At 36.3% G+C, this 22,719-nt stretch overlaps 3 protein-coding genes, 1 non-coding gene and 1 pseudogene across 5 annotated transcripts in view; 1 reads left to right on the forward strand and 4 right to left on the reverse strand.

The window, feature by feature from the left end:
- LOC127901227 (uncharacterized) overlaps positions 1-22,719 on the reverse strand; it is a 63,562-nt gene that overhangs the window by 36,155 nt on the left and 4,688 nt on the right. The window lies entirely within an intron of this gene.
- Positions 1-22,719, reverse strand: part of LOC102606745 (uncharacterized) — a 45,307-nt pseudogene that overhangs the window by 19,601 nt on the left and 2,987 nt on the right.
- LOC112496075 (small nucleolar RNA R71) lies at positions 3,858-3,964 on the reverse strand. Its single transcript, XR_003062532.2, has one exon. It is a non-coding gene; the product is annotated as a small nucleolar RNA R71 (small nucleolar RNA).
- LOC102629076 (probable LRR receptor-like serine/threonine-protein kinase At3g47570) lies at positions 14,458-18,171 on the forward strand. The gene is made up of 3 exons (XM_052438029.1): positions 14,458-15,264; positions 15,481-17,493; positions 17,640-18,171. The coding sequence occupies exons 1-3, from the start codon at positions 14,643-14,645 to the stop codon at positions 17,993-17,995; spliced, it is 2,991 nt and encodes a 996-aa protein (XP_052293989.1). The 5' UTR covers positions 14,458-14,642; the 3' UTR covers positions 17,996-18,171.
- Positions 18,417-21,973, reverse strand: LOC102629649 (protein DJ-1 homolog B-like). The gene is made up of 8 exons (XM_052438045.1): positions 21,786-21,973; positions 21,489-21,689; positions 20,963-21,112; positions 20,645-20,830; positions 20,191-20,271; positions 19,533-19,733; positions 19,307-19,447; positions 18,417-18,793 (listed from the first exon to the last, which is right to left on the reverse strand). Exons 1-8 carry the CDS (start codon positions 21,936-21,938, stop codon positions 18,587-18,589), a joined length of 1,320 nt encoding a protein of 439 aa, XP_052294005.1. The 5' UTR covers positions 21,939-21,973; the 3' UTR covers positions 18,417-18,586.

Below are 22,719 nucleotides of genomic sequence, written 5' to 3' on the forward strand. Positions count from 1 at the left end.
CCGAAATTCCCATATCATCTAGGGATGACTTAAACAGTATGTCAACCGAGCTGCCCGTGTCCACTAGTATTCGCCGTAATTCTTTACCAGTCACCGTTACCTTAATCACCAGTGCATCCTCATGAGGATATAAAACACCCTCTTCGTCGTCATCTGTCCACATAATGGGAACCTACCTCACTTTCGCCCTTTTGGCTGTTGGCAAATTGAAAAACACCTCTTTGCTGGTCATGGCATATTTCCCGTAATTCTTCCGTGCTTTGTTCGAATCCCCAGCCAATGTCGGCCCTCCTGCTATCACCTAGATGGTTGGCTGCTCACGCTCCATATTTCTCTCGTCTCCATTCCTCTGAGTATATTGTGAATCGAGAATAGGGAACGTCCTATCTACATACTCATCCAGGTATCGGTTTCTCACCAAATCCTCCACCTGAGTCTTCAGGTCACGACACTGGCTGATAGTGTGGCCATAAGTATCATGGAATTTGCAGAATCTGCTTTTATCCCGTTTGTGAGCGGGTTTGGTTACAGGGACAGGAGGGTACAGCAGGCCTCGTCCCTCGATCCTCTCATACAATTCCTCCATAAAGACTTTCAATGGGGTGTATTATTTATACGCCAAGCTTTGATCAATTAGTTGGACTGCTTAGCTATCGTGGATATCATCCCGGACTGGTATTGTAGGTCGCTGACTTGGTCGACCAGCCCTAAAGTTAACTGCGTGCAGTGTCCTGGGAGTGTTGTGATAAGGGTGGGCAGCCAACTACCGGAATTCTCGTTGCCGCTCCGGGAATGGGGGGCGCGGAGGCTGAGCTCGGCTGTGTTGGAACTGTTGCGGTCTCTGAGCCATGGGATAAGGGCGAGACCGAGCTGATATTCCACCCATCACTGATGATTCCCCAGCTCACTTTCCCGATCCGCTCCCGCTCATGGTTCTTTTTTCCTTTCGCCTCAGCTCCTCTAGCTGCTCACTCTTTATCTTTGCCCTTTTTTCTTCTTCAATTTCTATGTCTCTCCTCGCCTGCTCATACCCCGTTGAATAATTCTGAATGCAGGTGATTGAAGGCTCCCAGATCAAGCACGGCCCAATGGTATCATTTCACAAAATCCCGAAGGGATTCATGTTCCTCATGCTTCATCCTCATGTCGTCCTCTGGGGCTACTGCTCCCCGGAACTGCTCGGCCAACTCTTGGTACATCTGCTCATATCCTTTTATACTTCCTCGTGGCATCTTACGGTATCACTCTCGGGCTCTTCCCTCTAGTGTTAATGGGAACACCCTGTACCTCTGAGCTGGTGTTAGCCCCTGCACACCCGTCATGTCGTTGAAACGTTCAATATGCATCAGCGGGTCACTTCTCCTGGAGTATTTGAGGTTGGGAAAGCGGAAATCTCTTGGGATTACGGTATTCATGATCTCAACTAATAGCGGAGATTCTTCATCCAGCATTATCCTCCAGCTCAAAGGCTTTTTCTTACCCTGGATCTCATCCATCACCCGCGCTAGCTTGCGTACCTCACCCTCCAATTCTAAAGCGCGGTCAGGGTCGCGCGCAGCTATTTGATCTCGCTCCTGCTCGGCATTATGCAGCCGCTGTCTGAGTTCACTTTCATCAACATTCACTCCTCGGCTATCTATTTCTAGAACTCGCCCAGAGCGAGACTGGTCTCTCCCTTCATCTACGCGCTCTCCTAGGACCCGACCCGCACTTCTATGGGGATGCACCCCATAAGGTTGGTCTATGATGAGCATATAATACATACATATTTTACCATTAATTAAATAATTATTAGTTATATTTATTTGTTATTTTTAATTAATTGAATTATTTTATTGAATAGGGAATTAATTGGAGATTATGGATAAAAATGGCACAAAGGAGTTCAATTTGTGAGCATTAAAGATTAATTAACTTGGAAGCAATTATGCTTATATGCATGTTAATTCAAGACAAGGAAACCGAATTCAACAATTCATTTAGCCATGCACGTGCAGACAAAGAAGATAAAAGGGGTGGAAAGCAATAGAAAGGGACCCGCACTTGACTTTCATGAGTGGAAAAGGAATGAAAATTCTTTTTGGAGTACACGTGATAAAGCCAAAGTTAAAAGCTTTGCCAACACATGAAGGATAAAAGGAATTCTAATTGGGCTTTGCAAGAGTGGGCTGATTTTAGCTTGTGTGAGCAATTCACTAGCTATCATTATTTGACAAGGATTCGGCTAGGGATTAAAGATATAAAAGCCGAACTTTGGCTTTTGCAAAGGGAGAGCCGCTAGAAGGGAGAACGGGAGACGCAAGGATTCAAGACAGAGAAGAAAATCTGCAGCAATTCGGCTTCCCCATGGCTGAATTTATTTATTTTGTTGCTCCCAATTCAAGTATGTCTAACTAATTTTCTTACACTGAGGTTAAGGATGAAACCCTATTCAATAAAATAATTATCTTTTTATTTAATTAATTCCCTATATATGTTCTTTGATGATTATGGTTTTTATTTCACATGATTAATTGGATGTTAATAAAATCTTTTCATCAATTCTGTCATGCATTATTGATTGTTAGGATTAATATTCGATTAATTCTATGCTTGGATCTATAAAGTTTATACATGATTATCTTTGATTTTATGTCTTTCATTAAATTGTTTACATGGAGTGCTTAGGAAACTTTGACTCTTTGTTATTCAATATGTTTACATGAGATTCTTAGATGTCATATTATTAAGCAGAAAAAGAACCTACATTAGATTTAATTACTTGGGCTTAATTGTTATATTCATGAGATGACATAGATTGATTTCGAGTTGTCACTCTAAAATTGGGGATTAATTAATAATTAGATAATTACTAGTTGAATAGTGGTGGATTCTGAAACCTTGGTAATTCTTATCTTATTGAATTCTCCTTTATTTTAATTGCTTCTTTAGTTTAATTGGTTTAATTTTCTTAAAAACTCAATTTGCTCAACTAGGTTAGAATTAATATTAATTTTAGATTTAAATTAGACTTTTCAATTTATAACAATCCCTGTGGGATCGACCCCGTTACCACTATTGTATTTCTAGATTCGTGCGCTTGCGAGTATATTAAAATTTTCACAACAAGTTTTTGGCGCCGTTGCCGGGGATTGTGCTAGAAAGTTAGTTTAATCTAGGTTGATTTGATTCTTCCACTAGTTATAATTTAGGTTGTCTTTTATTTTTAAAAAAAAAAAAACAAACACACAAAAAAAAACTTTTATTTGTCTTTAAATTCATTATTTAGTTGTTTAATTTCTTTTATTTTTAAATTTCGTTTATTCTCATTATTGTTGGTTTATTTAATTTTGTTTTTCTTTATTTCCTTGTCTAGTTAGTTTATGAGTGTTTGAGAACGTGATTCAACAAATCGTTTGGTTAAAAGAGAGTCGAAAATTAATAGTAGTCAAACTAGTTCTGTAGAAGTGATGGATGACCCAAATAGACTATTGCCAATACTTCCACCAGTGCAAGCAGAGAAAACCCTTAGAGAATATTTTTCACCACTTGCAGCAAACCAACCATCTTGTATTGTGTTGCGACAAACTACAGCAACACACTTTGAGCTTAAGCCCTCTGTCATTCAACTTTTACCATCTTTCCATGGGTTAGAGAGAGAGGATCCATATTTGCATATTAAGGAATTTCTTGACATATGCTCTACATTCCGTTTTCAAAATTTTAATGATGAGTCAATTAAGCTTCGTATGTTCCCTTTCTCATTAAAAGACAAAGCAAAAGCTTGGTTGAATTCACTTCCTGCTGGATCTATTAGTACATGGGATGAATTGAGTAATAAGTTTCTCACCAAGTTTTTCCCTATGTCTAAAACAAATGCCCTTAGGAGAGAGATAAGTGATTTTTATCAAAGAGAGGGTGAACAATTTTATGAGTGTTGGGAAAGATTCAATGATTTACTCCTCAAGTGTCCCCACCATGGTTTTGAAAAATGGAGACTTATACAATGCTTTTATAACGGTTTAACCATGTCAAATCGTCATATGGTAGAGTCTATGAATGGTGGGAGATTTTTGAACTTACATGAAGGGGCTGCATGGGATTTCTTTAATTCACTTTCTGAAAATTCTCAACAGTGGAATTTTTCAAATCAAAGGGAAAAATCATCTCAAGTTTCTAGAAAGGGGTTATACGAAGTTAAGGATAACTTTGATGTGAAAGCCACTCTAGCTACACTTTCTAGGAAAGTGGATGCCTTAGCTCTGAACCAATCCATGAATCATCATCCTAGTGTAGCCAATGAGGTTTGTGCTATTTGTTTTAACTTGTCTCATACAGCACAGAATTATCCATCATTACCAGCCTATCAAGAGGCTTATTCTGAGCAGGTACATGCCTTACAATCATATGAGAAAACCCCCAATAATCCATATTCACCCACATATAATCCTAATTGGAGGAATCACCCTAATTTTTCTTGGAAACAAAATCAGCCTTTGTCAAACCAAGGAGGACAACAATTTAACATGCCCAATCAACAATTTGTCCCTCATAATCAAGTATATCCTCCTGCCCAACAACCTATGTCTCAATTTGTTGCACCCCAACAAAGGAAGCCTTCTTTAGAGGATACACTTCAAAGTTTCATTCAGTCAACCCAACAAGCTTTTCAGTCAAACACTCAAGCTATTCTAAAGCTTGAACATCAATTGGGTCAATTAGCAACTACTGTAGCTGAGAGAGAAAAAGGAAAATTTCCAAGTCAACCAATTCCTAATCCCAAAGGAGTGCACGAAGTTGGATCGAGTTCAAGCCATCAACATGAAGAAGCAAAATCTGTTATGACCTTGAGAAGAGGAAAATTATTTGACAACAAAGTAGAGGTTCAAACAAGGAAGACATCTGAGCCTACTTCTTCAGATCCAGTTCCATCACAAGACCCATCACCAAATGATCCTGAAGAGAGTGGCCCACCAGCGCACATTCCTAAGGCTCCTTTTCCTCAAAGGTTAACAAAGGTAAAGAAAGGGACTTCAACAGGTGAGATTATGGAAATCTTCAAACAGGTAAGTATAAACATCCCTTTACTTGATGCTATTAAGCAAGTTCCTTCCTATGCCAAGTTTTTGAAAGATTTATGCACTAAAAAGAGAAATTTACATGTCACTAAAAAGGCATTTTTAACTGAACAAACTAGCAATTTACTTCAATGTAAAATGCCACCAAAATTTAAGGATCCTGGCTCTCCTACTATCTCATGTGTTATAGGGAACCAATGTTTTGATAAAGCATTATTGGATTTGAGTGCTAGTGTTAATCTCTTGCCTTATTCTGTTTACATACAGCTTGGACTAGGTGAGTTAAAATCAACTCCTATTATTTTGCAACTTGCTGATAGATCAATGAAAATACCTCGTGGTATTATAGAGGATGTGTTGATACAGATTGATAAATTTTATTATCCTGTTGATTTTATCGTTATTGATACTCAGCATGTACATGATCCTAAGAAACACACTCCAGTTATTCTAGGTCGTCCTTTCTTAGCTACAGCTGATGCTCTTATTAATTGCAGGAATGGAAACATGCAGCTATCTTTTGGTAATATGACCATGGAATTGAATATTTTTAATGTTACCAAGCAGCCACAAGAAGAAGATGAATTTGTTGAAGCGAATATGAGAGAGGAATTAGTAGAAGATTCATTCATTTCTAATCATAATGATGATCCATTAGAGGCATGTCTAACTCATTCTGATTTATCTTTTAATGATGACAGTGCAATTGCAGAAATCAGTGCTTTACTTGATGCACCTCTAATTACGGACACAACTAAATGGAAGACAAAGTCAGAACTACTACCTCATTCTGAGAAGAAAATTGGCCCATCTGCGGAGGCACCACCAAAATTGGAACTAAAAGCACTGCCTGACACTCTGGAATATGCATTCTTGGGAGAATCTGACACTCTACCTGTTATTATTTCTTCTTCCCTCGATCTTGAGCAAAAAGGTAAGTTGTTAGGTATTCTAAAAGAGTATAAGGAGGCAATAGGATGGACCATCGCTGATATTAAAGGTATTAATCCAGTAGATTGCATTCATCGTATTCATCTTGAAGAAAATGCTAAACCTATTAGGGAGATGCAACGTAGGCTAAATCCTAACATGAAAGAAGTGGTAAGAGCTGAAGTAATCAAATTATTAGATGCAGGAATTATTTATCCTATTTCAGATAGCTCTTGGGTTAGCCCTGTGCAAGTTGTTCCTAAGAAATCTGGTGTTACAGTAGTTACTAATGCTAATAATGAATTAATTCCCACTAGAGTAACTACAGGTTGGCGTGTTTGCATTGATTATAGAAAATTGAATTCATTCACAAGAAAAGATCATTTTCCTCTTCCATTTATTGATCAAATGCTTGATAGACTTGCAGGTCATGATTTTTATTGTTTTCTAGATGGATACTCATGTTATAATCAGATCCCTATAGCTCCAGAGGACCAGGAGAAAACTACTTTTACTTGTCCATTTGGAACTTTTGCATATAGGAGAATGCCATTTGGTTTATGCAATGCACCTGCTACATTTCAAAGATGCATGCTTAGTATTTTTTCTGATATGGTTGAGAGATTTCTTAAAGTATTCATGGATGATTTTTCTGTTTATGGAGATTCTTTTGATGAATGTTTGCAGCACCTAACATTAGTTTTGCAAAGATGTAAAGAAAAAACTTGGTTCTAAATTGGGAAAAGTGTCACTTCATGGTAAAACAAGGTATTGTCCTTGGTCATATAATTTCCAGCAAAGGTATAGAAGTCGACAAAGCTAAGGTGGATTTAATTTCTAATCTTCCACATCCCAAATCCGTAAAAGAAGTAAGATCTTTCCTTGGACATGCTGGTTTTTATAGAAGATTCATTAAAGATTTTAGTAAAATTTCTAGACCCTTATGCAATTTACTTGTTAAGGATGTACCTTTTATCTTTGATGAATCTTGTCTTGATGCTTTTGCAAAGCTTAAGAAATTGTTGACTTCTTCACCTATCATTCAGCCACCTAATTGGGATTTGCCTTTTGAAATTATGTGTGATGCATCTGATTATGCTGTAGGAGCAGTTTTAGGACAAAGATTAGATCGTGTGCCTTATGTGATTTATTATGCAAGTATGACACTCAATGATGCACAGTTGAACTATTCAACTACAGAAAAAGAAATGCTAGCTGTGGTGTTTGCACTTGATAAATTCAGATCTTATCTTATAGGTTGTAAAGTGATTATTTTTACTGATCATGCTGCTTTAAAATATTTGTTTACTAAGAAAGATGCTAAGGCAAGATTGATTCGTTGGGTGTTGCTGTTACAAGAATTTGACATTGAATTTAGAGATAAAAAAGGTTCTGAAAATGTTGTGGCGGATCATTTATCTCGCCTTGATCTTAAATTTATTCCAGAATCTTTACCTTTGAATGAGTCTTTCCCAGATGAGCAACTTATGAGTGTAAATGTTGTACCATGGTTTGCTGATATAGTTAATTACCTTGCTACAGGTCAAATCCCAGAGCACTGGACTAAGCAAGATAGAACAAAGTTCTTATCTAAAGTGAAAGACTTCTTTTGGGATGATCCCTATTTATTTAAATATTGTGCTGATCAGATTATTAGGCGATGTGTTCCCGATAATGAAATTCAAAGTGTTATCTCATTTTGCCATGAACAAGCTTGTGGAGGCCACTTTAGTGCTAAAAAGACAGCAACAAAAATTTTACAATGTGGTTTTTATTGGCCTACTCTTTTTCATGACGCTTATATTTTTTGTTCTTTGTGTGATAGGTGCCAACGTATGGGTAGCATTTCAAAGAGGAACATGATGCCACTCAATCCTATTCTTGTGGTTGAGATCTTCGATGTCTGGGGTATGGATTTCATGGGACCTTTTCCTCCATCTTTTGGTTATCAGTATATATTGGTTGCAGTGGACTATGTGTCGAAGTGGGTTGAAGCTATTCCATGCAAAACCAATGATCATAGGGTTGTAGTGAAATTCTTGAAGAGTAATATTCTGTCTCGTTTTGGTTTCCCTAGAACAATCATTAGTGATGGTGGCACCCATTTTTGCAATAAACCTTTCAACACTCTTTTGGACAAATATTCCATTGCACATAAGGTTGCCACCCCATACCATCCTCAAACCAGTGGCCAAGTAGAGATTTCTAATAGAGAGATCAAGCAGATTCTAGAGAAAACAGTTAGGCCAGATAGAAAGGATTGGTCTTTGAGACTTGATGATGCATTGTGGGCATATAGGACTGCTTTTAAAACACCAATTGGGATGTCACCTTATCAACTTGTGTATGGAAAAGCATGTCATCTGCCAGTAGAGTTGGAGCATCGTGCATATTGGGCTATCAAGAAATTCAATTTTGACATGCAGCAGGCTGGTTCCAAGAGAAGATTACAACTAGCAGAACTTGAAGAGATCATGAATGATGCATATGAGAATGCCAAGATTTATAAACAGCGAATGAAAGTCTTTCATGACAAACACATTTTGAGAAAAGTCTTTACACCAGGTCAGAAAGTACTTTTATATAATTCCCGATTGCATCTCTTTCCAAGTAAGTTACGTTCTCGATGGTCTGGTCCTTTTATAGTTCGTACCGTCTTCCCTTATGGAGCAATTGAGATTGAAAATCCTAAAAATGGTGATTTATTTAAGGTGAATGGCCAAAGATTAAAACCATTTTTTAGAATTAAGAACACCAGAAGTTGAGGAGATACTTTTAGATGATCCTGTTTATCAGGATTAATTAAGTTCATCTTTGCACTCTTGTTTTATTTTAATAGTAGTTTTTTTTTCTTTGTTTGTTTTTCTTTTCTAGTATTTTTCTTTTCTAATGTTTTCTTTTCATTTGGTATTTTCTTTTAAGCTTTCCCAGCCCATTCAGGTATGTTTTCTCCAACTTTCTTTTTATTATTTATGTTTTTATTATTATTAATTTTTTTTTCTCTTTCATTTGTTTGCATGCATATCTTTTGTTTGTGAAACATTGAGGACAATGTTCCGAATAAGTTTGGGGGTGGGAATAGTGTGTGCTTTGTTTGTTAAAAAAAAAATTCAAAAATTCAAAAAAAAAATTGTTGTTTTTTGTTTTTATGTGAAAAGCCAATGATAAGAATTTGATTGACAATGAATATAGTTGTTAGAAAGGGTTGAATATTGTCTTAGTTTATACTTGATTCTTGTGTTAGTTCCTCTTGATTGAGATTCTTTAGACCATGAGCACTAATATCAGTTCTTTCATAATTTTGACTTGAAATTTGATATTGACGCAGCCTGAGTTGAGAATTTTAGATAGAAGTAAATGACTGTTTGTCTTGATTCTTATCTCCACAATACAAAATAGTATACATGGGCACCAAAGTCAGAAATAGCTACCTATAACCCTTAAGAGTGAAGCTATCCTTGAGTAATTTGGGCCTATGTACCACAAGTATGTAGAGGATAATCTACCATGAGAAGAAGGCTACCTTAAGGGGTAGAGTGAAAGCTCCTGACTATGGTTTAAAAAAAAGAAGAAGAAAAAAAAAGAGAAAAAGAAAAAAGAGAAAAAGAAAAAAAAATCAAATCAAGTGCATGTGCTGAAAAAAAAATCAAAAGAAAATACACATAACAGCCTGTGAGAGGAAAAAAATTGGAGATCAAGATGATAAGATTAGTTTGACCTACTCTGTTCTTTGTTTGAGGCGAAGGCTGTTGATGTTGAGGATTTTGGGAATGGATTTGATTGAATTGATTTCACACACACACTACAAGAATCGAAAGAGAGGTGGGATTGACTGTTGAATTAAAGTTAGAACTTTGCTAATATTTGAAATTTTCTTTGAGCTATATAATTTTTGCAATCTTTGAGGCTATTTTTCATGTTTTATTTAAAGTTTTTTTTTGTTCTTTTAATTTAATTTTTTTTTAAATGATGTTTGTGGGTATCATCACTGAAGCCCTCACGAGACTATAACTCGTCCACTAGGGCCGCCTAGGGGTTTAAAGGCTTGTTGCATATGCTAAATGCAATCGTGATTACCTGCGAAAGTGGTTTAGTTAGGATTTACTTTTTGTTTTGTTATTTTTATTTTTGTTTTAAGTTTTAGTTTTGCTCGAGGACTAGCAAAATCTAAGTTTGAGGGTATTTGATGAGCATATAATACATACATATTTTACCATTAATTAAATAATTGTTAGTTATATTTATTTGTTATTTTTAATTAATTGAATTATTTTATTGAATAGGGAATTAATTGGAGATTATGGATAAAAATGGCACAAAGGAGTTCAATTTGTGAGCATTAAAGATTAATTAACTTGGAAGCAATTATGCTTATATGCATGTTAATTCAAGACAAGGAAACCGAATTCAACAATTCATTTAGCCATGCACGTGCAGACAAAGAAGATAAAAAGGGTGGAAAGCAATAGAAAGGGACCCGCACTTGACTTTCATGAGTGGAAAAGGAATGAAAATTCTTTTTGGAGTACACGTGATAAAGCCAAAGTTAAAAGCTTTGCCAACACATGAAGGATAAAAGGAATTCTAATTGGGCTTTGCAAGAGTGGGCTGATTTTAGCTTGTGTGAGCAATTCACTAGCTATCATTATTTGACAAGGATTCGGCTAGGGATTAAAGATATAAAAGCCGAACTTTGGCTTTTGCAAAGGGAGAGCCGCTAGAAGGGAGAACGGGAGACGCAAGGATTCAAGACAGAGAAGAAAATCTGCAGCAATTCGGCTTCCCCATGGCTGAATTTATTTATTTTGTTGCTCCCAATTCAAGTATGTCTAACTAATTTTCTTACACTGAGGTTAAGGATGAAACCCTATTCAATAAAATAATTATCTTTTTATTTAATTAATTCCCTATATATGTTCTTTGATGATTATGGTTTTTATTTCACATGATTAATTGGATGTTAATAAAATCTTTTCATCAATTCTGTCATGCATTATTGATTGTTAGGATTAATATTCGATTAATTCTATGCTTGGATCTATAAAGTTTATACATGATTATCTTTGATTTTATGTCTTTCATTAAATTGTTTACATGGAGTGCTTAGGAAACTTTGACTCTTTGTTATTCAATATGTTTACATGAGATTCTTAGATGTCATATTATTAAGCAGAAAAAGAACCTACATTAGATTTAATTACTTGGGCTTAATTGTTATATTCATGAGATGACATAGATTGATTTCGAGTTGTCACTCTAAAATTGGGGATTAATTAATAATTAGATAATTACTAGTTGAATAGTGGTGGATTCTGAAACCTTGGTAATTCTTATCTTATTGAATTCTCCTTTATTTTAATTGCTTCTTTAGTTTAATTGGTTTAATTTTCTTAAAAACTCAATTTGCTCAACTAGGTTAGAATTAATATTAATTTTAGATTTAAATTAGACTTTTCAATTTATAACAATCCCTGTGGGATCGACCTCGTTACCACTATTCTATTTCTAGATTCGTGCGCTTGCGAGTATATTAAAATTTTCACAACAGTCTACCAGCGGAGGGATCTCCTCGATTCTACACCTCCGGGGGCTGGGTTCTGCCACGGCTTCATCTCTCACCACGGTGGTTTCACCACCCCTTGTCCGCTCATCCCTCAGCTCATGTAATATAGCCGTGAGAGTCTCCATTTGCTTCTCCATTCGCTCCATTCGATCTTGCTTCATCCTCTCCCTAGCCTCATTTGCGATCTCTCGGAGAGTTATCGTTTCACCAGTTTCATTGTCGCCCGCTAAGGCATCCTTCCTTGTCACCTCCATAACCGATCGTTCGCTGCTTCTCTGATGACTACTAACTTGGTGGTAGCTTTTTATCCAGCTCCCCACAGACGGTGCCAAAATGTTGATGCTGAAATCTGCTCGCCCTTTGCCCGACCAGATCGTTCCACCAACGCTTGTATGTTCAATGGAAAGGACGCTGCCCTTTGTCTCCTTCAGCAATTGCGAAAGCTCCAGGGGTTGGAATCACCCTTTCTCCTTTTCCCAAGCCTGCGTTCACAAAAATGGATCAGAGACGCTAGTAGTTTTGCCGGCGTAAACCCACCGATGCTTAATTTAGCACAAGGTGTTTGCGAGAAAACTATGTAATTTAGATTGTATGGTTTTTTTTGTAATGCTCTCAAAAACTTGTATATAATGTAATCAGGCTTCAATTTGGCAAAGTTTTCCCTTTATTCTCAATTTTTCTGTCCCCCTTTTTCATCGGTTTCCCGACTTCTTATAGCCGTTGTCCCACGTTTTTGTGTACTCTTCATCCCCTCCCCCCTTTTATTGGGTAATGGCAGCCCCTCATGGGTCTCCAACCACTGGATTGTGGGTAAACGTGGGATGCCATGTCTCTCTCAACGGTTCGGGGCATAACGAAACTGTCGCGATTTCATGAGATCATGTACCTTTTCTTTGGGTGATAGGTATCTGGTCGGTATATGTCTCTGGTCGGTGTATTCCTCTGGTCGGTGCTCGTCTCTAGTTAGCACATGTTTGTATAAGGCGTTTTACCATGGCTCTTCTCGTGCCATTCAGCTGATGTAATTCACCTCGGGGTGGGAGATGAAGGCATGGCTGAGCTGGTGCTTTTTATTACTTAACAGAAGATTAGCTTTAACATGCTTTTGAAAAGAGTGATTGTCCATCCAAAATCCTATAAGCTAGTTTTCACGTGCTTTTGAAAAGAATGAAAGCGACAAAAATTTATGGGTCAAACGGACTCTATTGGCGGTGTTGGAGGAGAAGATGCAAGAGGCTTTGGTGGACTTATTCAAGGCGTCACTGCTAGTCTGTTTCTTTGCAATAACATTTCTATCCCTCTATTTCCGATAGACGACTCTATATACACCACAAGCCAAAAATAATTATCTTCTTTGGAATTTCTCTTTCATCGCTGCTTACAATTCCGAGTAATTTAAATTCATTATCCTGCTCGAAATGCTTCAGTGTGTGTGTATCGCTAATTCCAGTAATTTAAATTATGTGATGCCTCACCAAAATTTCTATCAAACACTTCTGGAGCAATGTAACGAATTGTCCTTCTAGCCTCCAACACCGGCACAATACTCTTTCAGGCAATGCTTTTTTAATTTTTGTATTCCTTGCATGTATTTGATACATGCAAGTATTATAGCAAGACCCAAATTTCATCCAAGAATTAACTACTACAAATAGCGGCTGCATTGCAGTACCTTCCCTGCTTTCACTTTTAAGATAAGTAATTTTTCTACTTTAAAAATAACTGAATCTATAACCGCACAACGACATAAATGCACGAGTGGTAAAAAATTAGTTAAGGATAAGCTCAAGATATCAACTTTGAATTCAAAATTCTTTTTAAAAAAAAAATCTATAGCCTATCAAAGCCTAAAATATCAACACTGAATCCAAAATTCATTAAAGATTGAAAAGAGTGATCGTCCATCCAGAATTCTATAAAGATTGAAAAGAGTGAAAGTGAAAGTGACAAAAATTGAAAAGCTTTCCCGTGCTGTTCAAAAGAGTGAAAGTGACAAAAATTTATACTCTATTGGCAGTCCTGGGGGAGAAGATGCAAAAGACTTCGGTGGAATTTTCAAAACGACACTGCTAGTCTGTTTCTTTGCAATAACATTTCTATCACTCTATTCATGGACGGCGTATCCGATGGACAAGTCTGAATACACCACAAACCAACAATAATTGATGTATAAAATTGGAGATCTTATTAGGACAAAAATCTTCATCAAGAAGAATGTTATATTGCCAATCTTCAGTCCATTTTTAGATCGACATAATTCATTTGAATCCTCAAATTAGAATTAAACGTTACAAATTTAAATTACACATTAATTCGTTGATACCCTTCGAATTCCAGAATATATTAGAATGCCAATGAGGAAAATCTGGTTAGATATATCCACCCTGCTCGAGTTCCAAAACCATGACAAAATTGAAGATTTATTTAACTGGAATTAATATGGAGGTGTAGCTATCTTTAGGTTAATTAGAAGATTTATATCTGGTTGGATGATTATTTTTTTTAAGGTTAATTAGAATGTTTTTAATTCAATTTAAAACTTTGGAAAAACAGTTAATGTATCGTTCCATGTATAGAAGCAAGTGATGACATGATATTGGAATAACAGTAAATTTTACATTTGACATCCACAGTGAAAAAAAAAAAAAAAGCATTTGACATCCAAATAAACTGTAAAAAGTAACAAAACAGGTCTTGGTATGCATTGTAAAAAATTTAGAAGCTTACATAATTATTTCATCAAATTATGGGGTATAGTTGTCTTTTTATTTTAAGACACATTTAACGACAATTATGTCGTTATTTTAAAATTGGATACCACTAACCCTTAGCATTATTAATTGTTTAGTGATAATTATCAGACCAAGTCAAGTGAAGGTCGCCTTTTTTTTAATTATTAGACCAAGTCAAGTATAAATGTGTTTACTTGAACGGCTCACTCAATGACAGAATATAACAATTTGCAAGTCTCCTGTATATTTTTTCTGCTCTTATTTTCAAATTCATATGTCTCATGTATAAGTATATGCTAATTTCCTTTACTTAAAACTTGTATCAATCTCGCCTTGCAACTACTACTAAAAACGACCAATATGCGCTTATCATTCTTCTTTGTTCCTATGTCGGTGTTAGTGTTACAGTATCTCATTGCTAGCTTAGCTGTGACGACTTTAAACGATTTAACAACAGATCAATCAGCTCTTCTAGCATTCAAAGCCCATGTTTTTGATTATCGGAGTGCCCTGGCAAATAATTGGTCTATATCTTATCCAATATGTAGCTGGGTTGGTGTCTCTTGTGGTTCACGCCATCAAAGAGTCACTGCCTTGAATCTTTCAGATATGGGTCTCGGAGGCACCATTCCACTACACTTGGGAAATCTCTCATTTCTAGTGTCTCTTGACATTAGTGAGAACAGTTTTCATGGCCATCTGCCGAAAGAATTGGGGCAATTACGTCGACTCAGAGTCGTGAGTTTGGCTTACAATAAATTCAGCGGAAGCTTTCCATCATGGATTGGCGTCTTATCTAAACTCCGAATATTGAGCCTTGATAATAACAGTTTCACAGGCCCCATCCCTAATTCTCTCTTCAACTTATCAAGGCTAGAGGAGCTGCGTGCACCGTTCAATATTATTGGTGGAAATATTCCTTCAAGGATTGGAAATTTGAGTAAACTCGCGAATCTGGATCTTGGTTTCAGCAATCTTCAAGGTACTTTCCACCACCTCTTGTAATTGAAGCATATTTTTCCAATTGCATGCATATTTTGCAGAATTGTCTATGAAGTATTTTAAAGAACATTATTGGCCGAAATTATAGTGTAATAAATTTAATTTGATCCTTTTACATTTTCAAGGGTAACATTGTCAAACTCAATTTACCTTAAGCTAAAAGCCCAATGACTCCTCAATGTTGGCCTGATGGCAGGTCAAATTCCAACCGAGATTGGCAATCTACAAAATTTGGAGTATCTTGTTCTTGGTGAGAATAATTTAAGTGGCCTCATTCCACCCACGATCTTCAATATTTCAACCATAAGAGTCCTTAATCTACTTAACAATCAACTCTCAGGCCGCTTACCGTCAACGATTGGCCACTCGCTTTGGAACATAGAGTATTTAACCTTGTCGGGCAATAATCTTATGGGGACAATTCCCAACTCTATTACCAATGCTACTAAACTCATTGGCCTAGACTTGGGCTTAAACTCATTCTCGGGCCATATTCCAAATACATTTGGCAACTTGAGACACCTCAGCGTGCTCAGCCTTATGATGAATAACTTGACGACAGAATCATCTTCAGCAGATCAATGGAGTTTTCTTTCTTCTTTGACTAATTGCAGAAATCTAGCCAATCTAGCCTTAGCTTCCAATCCATTAGGTGGCATCCTTCCCCCATTAATTGGAAATTTCTCTGCTTCTCTTCAGAATATTTATGCATTCGAGTGCAAGCTCGGGGGCAGCATTCCAAAAGAAATTGGTAATTTACGTGGCTTGATCGTCTTAAGTCTCGGCTTCAATGACTTGAATGGAACTATTCCAACATCCATAGGCACACTACAGCAGCTACAAGGTTTTTATGTCCCTGAGAATAATTTGCAAGGTTACGTTCCTCATGATCTTTGCCATTTGGAGAGGTTAAATATATTAAACTTAAGTGGAAATAAGCTCTCCGGAGCTATACCACAATGCTTGGCGAGTTTGACTTCTCTAAGAAGCCTCTACTTACAGTCCAATAAGCTCAGTTCTAGTTTACCATCATCTTTGTGGAGTCTTGAATACATCTTGCGTATAAACTTGTCGTCAAATTCATTAAAGGGTACTCTCCCTTCGAATATACAAAAGTTAAATGTCTTGATAGATTTAGATTTATCAAGAAATCAATTATCAAGTGATATTCCATCAACCATTGGTACCCTCAAAAACCTAGAAACTCTATCCTTGGCTGGTAATCAATTTCAGGGTCCTATTCCTGAATCAGTTGGCAATTTGATAAGCTTAGAATCCTTGGATTTCTCTAACAACAATCTCTCTGGAAAAATTCCTAAGTCATTGGAGGCACTTTCACATCTCAAACAGTTTAATGTATCTCACAATAGGCTAGAAGGGGAAATTCCTGTCAAGGGGTCTTTTAAAGACTTCTCAGCTCAATCATATTTTGGGAATTATGCACTCTGTGGTCCACCTAGACTCCAAGTCCCACCTTGCAAGCAAGATAACAGAAAAAGAACCAATAAAGTTGCTCCAATTGTCCTTCAATATATTTTGCCTTCGATACTATCCACTGTACTTTTAGTGATCATCATCATTATGTACGTAAGATGTCGAAATAGGAGTACAAAGCATTTGGATCATGAAGATTTTTTGCCTCCCGCAACACGGAGAAGAACATCGTACTTAGACATTCGACGAGCAACTGATGAATTTAATGAATGCAACTTACTTGGTACAGGCGGTTTTGGATCAGTTTATAAAGGAACCCTTTCTGATGGGACTAATGTTGCAATAAAGATTTTCAATCTGCAATTAGAGAGAGCATTTAGGAGTTTTGATTCTGAATGTGAAATTCTACGGAATGTTCGTCATCGAAATCTCCTAAAGATCCTTGGCAGCTGTTCTAATCTAGATTTCAAAGCATTGGTACTTGAGTTCATGCCAAATGGTAGTCTCGAGAAGTGGTTGTATTCTCACAACTATTTCTTAGACATTCTACAGAGGTTGAATATAATGATAGATGTGGGGTCGGCTCTTGAATATCTCCATCATTGTCATTCGTCGGCACCTATAATTCATTGTGATTTGAAGCCTACCAACATTCTCTTGGATGAAAATATGGTGGCACATGTGAGCGACTTCGGCATTTCCAAACTCTTAGGTGAAGGAGAAGATTCTGTGATACAAACTATGACAATGGCTACAATTGGTTATATGGCACCAGGTAAAGTTTCAATTTTAATTAAAATTTCTGCTCTTTTTTCAAGCACGGGCAACATTTGGTTACCTTAATTATCAAAAAATTATTTGCTTTTTCTAGTTGTTTCATAATGACATATCTACTTGAAACATTGAAATTAAAAAATGCAGAATATGGCTCAGAAGGAATTGTTTCAACCAAATGTGATGTCTACAGTTATGGTGTTTTATTGATGGAAACTTTCACGGAAAAGAAACCCACCGATGAAATGTTTACAGGAGAAATGAGTTTACGGAGATGGGTAAAGGAGTCACTACCTCACCGATTGACCGAAGTTGTTGATGCAAATTTGGTGCGAGAAGAGCAAGCTTTTTCTGACAAAATGGATTGTTTATTTAGCATCATGGATTTGGCATTGGATTGTTGTATGGACACACCCCACAAGAGGATACATATGACAGACGCTGCAGCAAAGCTCAGGAAGATCAAAGCGAAGTTCCTGGATGATGTTGCTGCAAGTAGTTAATGCAACATACGCTAAGTGTGCTTGTTACTTTGTGCGTACTCTTTCCTGTTTGTGCTAGTGGAATAAGAGCCATTGCTTTGAGCAGAACATAAATTGAAATGAGAAATCTAATCTTCAAATTTGTATCTTCTTGCATAAACATACTTGAAACTAGATATGGTATCTGTTTTATTTCAGTCTTCTAGAGATTTATGCTCCAACAAAACGGCCAATTCTGTTTTTTTCAGTCTCTGCTTTTTTTTTTTCCTTCTTATCCTGAAAATCGAGTTATTATTTGATGTATATTTATTATTCCAAAGGATTCTGTAGAAATTTTTAGTTCACAATTAAAATTCCCAGAAACGGTAATTATATCCCTCTCAACCACAATTGGACCCGAACATTGATAACAGAACTCAACAGCAATCACGCTTATTCCAAATATTCAAAATGACTATGAACTCATTTATTTATAAACGAACTGTTGTACAAACCCGCACAGTGAATCCATATTCAAACACGAATTCAAGTTTCCATTTCCACTCTCTACAAGCAGTAGTAATACAGAAATAAATACTCTAGTTTAATAGTAGGCAGGTTTCAGTACAAACTTTAGGTGCGAGTGAAAAGCATTATCTTTGCAAGCTCAAGCGCTTTGTTGCGGCCAAAAAACTTCTCCACAATTGCCAGTGCAAACTCCATAGAAGTTCCTGGCCCTCTGCTGGTGATAAGGTTGCCATCAACCACAACCCTGTTTTCGATTTCACTCTGATCTGACAGCTTGTTGCACATGACAGGAAAAGCTGTAGCTTTTTTACCCTGAACCAAAGTTAAATATGTCTTGAGGGGAAAAGAAATACACAGGAATGACATTACGGGAAGTACTTCAGAATTTTTTTTTTTTGAGTGTTTGTTTTTTTCCTTTTTTTTGGGGGGGGGGGGGGGGGGGGGGGGGTTTACATGAATGAAGCCAAAAAATCAGCATAAAAATTTGCTACACTTCCCAAATTTTTTATCCCAAAAGATCGTCTCAAATGGTGCGGCATTCATCTGTTGGTGGGTTAGATAATACAATTAATACCAATCACTCAATAAATGCCATATCATTTGGGATAACAAATTTGGGATGCCTATCTTAACTCTTTGGGTAATTAACTAATGAAGAAGCAGCAGTTTTTGAGCTTCTAATTTGTCAGCAAACTTCAATTAATTCATTGCTGACTTACATGATATAAGAACACATTCATAAAATCATACAACATCATAATCTTTCATTAAGTTCAGATTAGGTGATGCAAATCTGAGTAAATAATTTAAGCAGAAATGGCGTACCTTGAGTAAGCCATGGGGCTCCAACACTAAAGCTGGGGATGCACATATAGCACCGTAAGGTCTATTTGATTCCTTTTGCTTCTCTAGCATATTCACCAATTTCTCTGACTTCGCAAATGCTTGAGCGCCACCAAGTCCACCCTGCGCAATGTGTATAGATAAATTGTAGTTAGTTAGTCAATAATGCGGTAAAGACTATGAAGCAAGAGTAAGCACCGCAACTTACTGGCAAGACAATTAAATCATACGAAAGTTTAGCTGCCTCATCAATGAGCACATCTGCCACTAATTTAACTTGACGAAAAGCCAGAATTTCTAGTTTATCCTCAACCGATGCAACCACAACGTTTGCTTTAGCTCGTCGCAGAATATCAATTATCATAACAGCTTCCATCTCCTCTGAACCATTCGCAATAGGCACAAGAATCTGAAAGAAAAGAAAGTACAAAATTTCACCAAGAACTTATAACATTTGAAGTTATCAAGAGTTCCATTTTAAGCACAAGTCAGCAATCTTTAAGGATCTCACAATCTCTAATTTGAAATATTATGTACCCATTTTACAGCTTGTGGATGGCATGAACTTTCACCCCTATAATTTCCTTTTGTTCATGCGCCATACACCCCCAGCCCATCCACCCTCAACCTTCCCCCCTGGTCCAGCAACGCTCATACTTCTTATGTAGTTGATCAAACTTTGGATTTTATTAGAGATATCATAAAAATATATGTACTACCTCCAATATGTTCACAAATGAGAGTAGTCAATGATGTATATGTACATGTATAGAAGATTTCACAAATTTTTATTTACTGCCAAATGGGTATCCCTCAAAACATGGAAGAAGAAAAACAAATACAGGAAACTAACAGTCCAATCTCACCTGGGGAGAATTGTCAAATGTCCACTGAATTGGATTGAACTCAGCAATAGTGTATTCATCTCCATGATTTGCACGCATTACCTAGGCACAAGGTGACAGTAAAGACGAAAGCATGAGGAACAGAAAATTCAAATACAAATACCAAGAGAAAGAACTTACATTAAAAATAATTTTATCAGTGGAGACATTGAAGCTCAACAAATGCATATTTCAGGATCCCATTAATTAAATCAAACATTGTTTTCACCACCTTATGATGGACCAGCAGGTATGCAATTTCATCTAATGAATCACTAATGCAAAAAGTCATACTCTTCCCCTGTACTTATTTTCTTGAATACATTAGCCTCTGAAACTTCCAACTAGACACACCAAATGAATCTATTAGAATGGATTTCCACAAATTATATAACTCATAATTTTTTTAAACAACGTTATCTATAAAAGTTAATACCAGTGGCCCAGAAACTTCATCAGCTTTCTCTTTCCCATACAACTGCTCAACAAGTGCAACGGCAAACTCCATGGTAGTGCCCGGTCCACGACTCGTAACAACTTTACCATCCTGCTGTACTCTTGATTCAACAGTTGCTGCACAAGCAGGAGCTAATTGCTCCATAAATGACGGATAACAAGTAGCCTACGAAAAATGAACAACTACATAAATTAGAACTTAACAATCATCAGCGAGAAGAAAACTGAACTATAACAAAAATATCAGTGCAATTCCCAAAAGACCACAAAACATCAAAAAGGCTTATCTAACTCTTACCTTCAATCCCTTCAACAGACCCCAAGACCCTAATGCCACAGCAGGTGAAGCACAGACAGCAGCATAAAGACGCCCAGCTGAGGCCTGCTTCTTCACAATGCTTTCTAATACTTCAGATTCCTTCAGATTGGTAGCACCGGGCATGCCACCCTACAAGGGAAACAAAAAAGGATATAACATAATCAAAGAATCAGCAACAAAAGAAATTGAAATGGAAAAATATACATGCCAGAATAAATATCAAAAAGAATTTCACTGACTACAACAATTTGAAACATTTAACTAGGACCATATAATGAATGATAACAGTCACAATAAGGAAATCCCTGAAAATTAAAACAAAATCAACATTTTCTATATTTTTCTTTGCTTAAAATTATTATTTTTTTCATTTTCAATCGAAAATTAAATGAAGATGACTTAAGAACGAATTATTTAGCTTAACATTCAGTATCAGCAGTAATCATCTATAATTATACAAACATCACATAAATTAGCATGAGCTGAGGTGAGCTGCAATACATACGGGAAGAGCTATAAGATCAAAAACGGCGTCGCGGCAGTCAGACACGAGAGCATCAGCGACAATCTTGACACCATGACACGCGTCGACACGAAGCTGTTTCTCCACAGACGCAACCGTGACGTCAGCTCCAGACCTTCTCAAAACATCAATCGTTATCACGGCCTCAATCGGCTCACTCCCGTTCGCAACAGGCACCAAAACCTTGGGGGAAAAAAAACGACACAGAGAATTCAAAAAACGAAACAAAAAGGCAACAGAAAGAAACTAAACAAAAAATAAAATTTAATAAAAAATTACCTTTTCGGAAGTTGAAGACATTGTAGCTGTTGCTGTGAAGGAGAAAATGCGATTTTTCAAAGAAGGAATTTGTTTGGGGAGAAAGTGTTGAGTGAGAGGAAAGTGACGAAGAAGAGAGTGAGGAGTGACGTGGCGTACGCTTATTAATACCATTTTTTTAAGTTAGTTTTCTAGAGGCATCAGTGCGGTGTGATGTGGGGAGCTTCGTGGCAACTGGCAAAGTGGTAATGCTGTAGCAGCCTAAGAATACGGGTGACATGGCTTTTTACATGATGGGCTGGGCCGGGCATCCCGGACCACACCACGATTGTATGACCATTAGCCAGTAGGTTGAAATGTTAGAAGATAAATGTTTATTTAGTTGTTTATATTTTTAATTAAGTGTTGGTTTAATTTTTATATCTTCAAAAATATTTCAAGTTATTTTTACTGGCAGTTATATTAAAATCCTATATTTATTTTTTTTTACTTTTGCAATAATATCGTTGCAACTATATTTTTGGAGATATTAATTAAAAAAATTTGAATTTATCAAATTAACCTTAAAAGTAAGATACAAATTAATTATTATTATTTTAATTTTAGGATTAATTTAATAAATTAATTTTTTACAAAAAAAATTATTAATAAGATTGTTGCAAGAATATTAAACATTACTTTAAATGAACTTGTATTAATTAATTTATAAATAATAATTAGTAAGATTGTTGTAAGAGAATAAAAAATATCAATTGTTTTATGCTAATATTTATTTTTTAATTTGCTACTGAGTAATTTATTAATTAACTTTTTTTATTGATTAAAAAATTAATGTAAAAAAATATTGTTATCAGAGTATTATTATAAAAACAAAGAAAAAATAAAAGTATGAGTATAACTTATTTGATAATAGGACTGCCATGAGGTATTTTTCAAAATATAAAACCTAAATAAG

This window comes from Citrus sinensis, chromosome 3 (assembly GCF_022201045.2).
Source record: "Citrus sinensis cultivar Valencia sweet orange chromosome 3, DVS_A1.0, whole genome shotgun sequence".
Taxonomy (NCBI): Eukaryota; Viridiplantae; Streptophyta; class Magnoliopsida; order Sapindales; family Rutaceae; genus Citrus; species Citrus sinensis.

Excerpts from the sequence above, each read along its gene's own strand:
- LOC102629076 (XM_052438029.1), top strand. The coding sequence starts at position 14,643 with ATGCGCTTATCATTCTTCTTTGTTCCTATGTCGGTGTTAGTGTTACAG. Across the intron at positions 15,265-15,480 it reads TGGTTTCAGCAATCTTCAAG|GTCAAATTCCAACCGAGATT; the intron begins GTACTTTCCACC and ends GCCTGATGGCAG. Across the intron at positions 17,494-17,639 it reads AATTGGTTATATGGCACCAG|AATATGGCTCAGAAGGAATT; the intron begins GTAAAGTTTCAA and ends TAAAAAATGCAG.
- LOC102629649 (XM_052438045.1), bottom strand. The coding sequence starts at position 21,938 with ATGGTATTAATAAGCGTACGCCACGTCACTCCTCACTCTCTTCTTCGT. Across the intron at positions 20,272-20,644 it reads ATGAAGTTTCTGGGCCACTG|GTAATGCGTGCAAATCATGG; the intron begins GTATTAACTTTT and ends CCTTGTGCCTAG. Across the intron at positions 19,448-19,532 it reads ATGATTTAATTGTCTTGCCA|GGTGGACTTGGTGGCGCTCA; the intron begins GTAAGTTGCGGT and ends CACATTGCGCAG.